A 3,143-nucleotide genomic window follows, 5' to 3' on the forward strand; every position below is an offset into this window, starting at 1 on the left:
CCTAAACATGAATGCTAAAAATGATGCATGTAGTAAGTATGAGTATGAATAATGCCACATGTATGTCAAAGCACTTTGTGGACTTCAATCCTTAAAGGAGCTAAGTAAATAATATATATTATTATCATCATTATTATTTTGTGTTTTTGTGTGTGTGTATGTGTGTTCATTTAGGCACTCCGTGTGCCTGACTGTGGCGGGGTGTGTCTGGGTTTGTGCATGCTTGAATGCTTGAGGGTGTGTGTGTGCGCGCGCGCGTGTGTCCAGTGTGTGTGTGTGTGTGTGTGTGCGCGCGTGTGGCCAGTGTGTGTGTGTGTGTGTGTGTGTGTGTGTGTGTGTGAAGTGGGCTGCTGGCTCCAGGCAGTAGTGATAGAATGAGGTCTCAGTGACAGTAGATGGGACATTAGCTGGCTGTGGCCAGACTGTAATTGACGGAGCGCCGAGCTAACGTGATGTGGCAGACATATGAAGCCTATCTAATCAATACAACTCAGCATGCAACACTTTACTGTTCGGGGAACTGTTTGTGTGTGTGTGTGTGTGTGTGTGTGTGTGTGTGTGGGGGGGGGTTTGTGTTTCTGTCTGCAAATACATTTCTATAACACCTATATGTATTTCTTCATACGAGTTCATACGTGAAGTTGCTTAGGCGTGAAACAAGCAAAAATACAGGGATGTCATTGTTTGATAGTAAATATGCGAATGCATCTGTGCGTACAGCGTTAGAGCGAATGAGAGAGAGAGGGAGAGACAGAGAGCTGAGAGTCCAACACGGGGGGAAGGAGGGATGGGATCTTACGAGAAAGGATGAGAACTGAATGAAACAGATGCTTATGGACAGGTTTATAACCCTTCTCTCACTCTCTCTCTTCCTGTCTCTCTCTCTCGCTCTCTCTGTCTCTCTCTTGGGATCTCTGTCTCTCCCTCTGCTTTGATGAATCAGCTGTCACTCAGGCTACAGTCCAATCTAGGGATAATGAGGACTCCGTCAACACTTCTCTCCCTCCCTCTCTCACTCTCTCTCTCTCTCATCCCTCACTCTCTATCAATCGCACATCTCTCACCCGTTAGACACACAAGCACACGCACAAACACACACACACACAACTACACACACACATTAATCTGTCTCACCTTCCTTCCCTCCCGCTCTCCATCTCCCTCCAGCACTCTTCTTCCATGCCTATCTCCTCCCTCTCTCCCTCAGTATCTCCTCCCTCTCTCCCTCAGTATCTCCTCCCTCTATCCCTTCAAGCCTAACCCCCCCTTCTCTTCCTCCTCCCTCCTTCTCTGTCTTCCTCCTTCCTCCCTTCTCCCTGCTCCCTGATGGCCAAGGTGTGTGTGTGGGGGGGGGGGGGATAAAATAGAAACAGAGGGAATTGAGACGGGTAGAAGGATAGAACAGAGATAGAGTGAAGGATAGAAAGAGATAGAGAGAATGATATAATATATAAGGAGAGAATGCTAGGCTACAGATAGAGAGAATGATCAAATAGAAAAGGAGAGAATAGACAGACAGAGAGAAGGAGATAGTAGAGAAAGAGAGAAGAGGGTATAGCTTTAGTGAATGTTAGACTAAAAAGAAGGATAGAATAGAGAGAGAAGAGGGGATAACCAGAGTGAATGACAGACTAGGGAGGAGGGAAAAAAAGAGATAGAGACAAGAGGTTATAACCAGAGTGAATGACCCACTGTAGGATGGGATAGAGAGAAGGGAGGGTAGAGAGGGAGAGAAGGGGGAGATGGAGTGTAGGGGGAGGAGAGATGGAGGGAAGGGGGGAGAGATGGAGGGAAGGCAACATATCATTACACATCCATTGAAGGAATGGGAAGGAGGGGATTACAACGCACAGGACCAAGAGAAGGCTGAACACTCTCTATCACCCACTTTCTCTTCATTCTCTAACAACTCCTTACTCAATCTCTCTCTCTCTCCCCCCCCCAACTCTCTCTCTCTCTCTCTCTCTCTCTCTCTCTCTCTCTCTCTCTCTCTCTCTCTCTCTCTCTCTCTCTCTCTCTCTCTCTCTCTCTCTCTCTCTCTCTCTCTCTCTCTCTCTCTCTCTCTATCTCTTTCTCTCTCCAGCCATCCTTATCTTGGGGGAGAGGTTTCGTCCTCTTTCTCTCTCATTCCACTCTCTCATTTCTCTTCCATTCTTTTTCCTGCACATCTACGTTTCTGTCTTTTATTTCTCACTTTTCTGAGGTCTGAGTTTAATTTGTCTAATCCCCCCCCCCCCCCCTGCCCCCCTCCACACTGGAACGGGTTCCTTCGGTGCTCAGGGGCTCCCCGCCTGATGTCCCAGCACCAAGCCTCTTCCCCTGGACGACTCAAAGCCCAGACCCCTCTGACCGTTGTCACCTACTCTACCGACCCCAGGTGACCTCTGGGGAGACTCAGAGGCGGTCCTGGACCATGTTTGGACTAAACCCATCACAGCACTTCCTCCCCGGTGAGTACCTGTGTGTGTGTGTCCTCTGTCCCTTTGATTTGATTTTATTCAGTGGCAGCGCCAACCCACATGAGATGTTTGCTTTATTCAATTATTGTTATTGTCTTGTTACACCTCACTGAAATTGACAGCAATTATTCCAGCGGTGTTGTTATCAATGTGTCTGATGTCCTAGAACCGAAGCATGTACTGAAGTACTGACATGTATGTTCCTCAGTTCAGCTTTGTTTACTTTTGCAACTAAATCATAATATCTGTGAAGATAAAGTGGTTGATGGTCAGCTCTACACCTGGCGGTTTTCATCATGTTGAACATCACGTTATTATTATTATTTTAAGCATTATATTATAGTGATCAGGGGGGCGGCTGAGTGGTCTACAGCTTAGATTATTTTATGAAAAGTGCCACTCAGATCAAAGCTCAGGCAGATCTGTTAAAAACATAGTGTTATAATAATTATTTCTCATTAGTTGAGATTGGCATCTTGCCATACAATTTAGGGTGAGTCAGATCATTGCTGTCCAGGCAGTGTGTTTCGTGGACCACTGTGAGGCTTGCAAGCACCTCAGTCGTACACGAAACACACTGTGCATGTTGAAGGCAAAAATACAAGTGGGTAAGACTGCACACCTTATAGAAGCTGAACCTCCATGGGTATATTGTTTACCGGATTTGGCTATGGATTTTTGTAA

General features: G+C 46.5%; 1 protein-coding gene across 2 annotated transcripts in view; it reads left to right on the forward strand.

The window, feature by feature from the left end:
- Positions 1–2,291: 2,291 nt before the first annotated feature.
- LOC115550624 (genetic suppressor element 1) overlaps positions 2,292–3,143 on the forward strand; it is a 35,733-nt gene continuing 34,881 nt past the window's right edge. Inside the window, exon 1 of one of the 2 annotated variants that reach the window (XM_030365831.1) lies at positions 2,292–2,450. In XM_030365831.1, the coding sequence (XP_030221691.1) occupies positions 2,414–2,450 (37 nt within the window). In that variant the 5' untranslated portion in view covers positions 2,292–2,413. The remainder of the gene's footprint in view (positions 2,451–3,143) is intronic. The other variant, XM_030365830.1, reaches the window with a different exon arrangement.

The sequence above is a fragment of the Gadus morhua genome, chromosome 9 (genome assembly GCF_902167405.1).
Source record: "Gadus morhua chromosome 9, gadMor3.0, whole genome shotgun sequence".
Lineage (NCBI taxonomy): Eukaryota > Metazoa > Chordata > Actinopteri > Gadiformes > Gadidae > Gadus > Gadus morhua.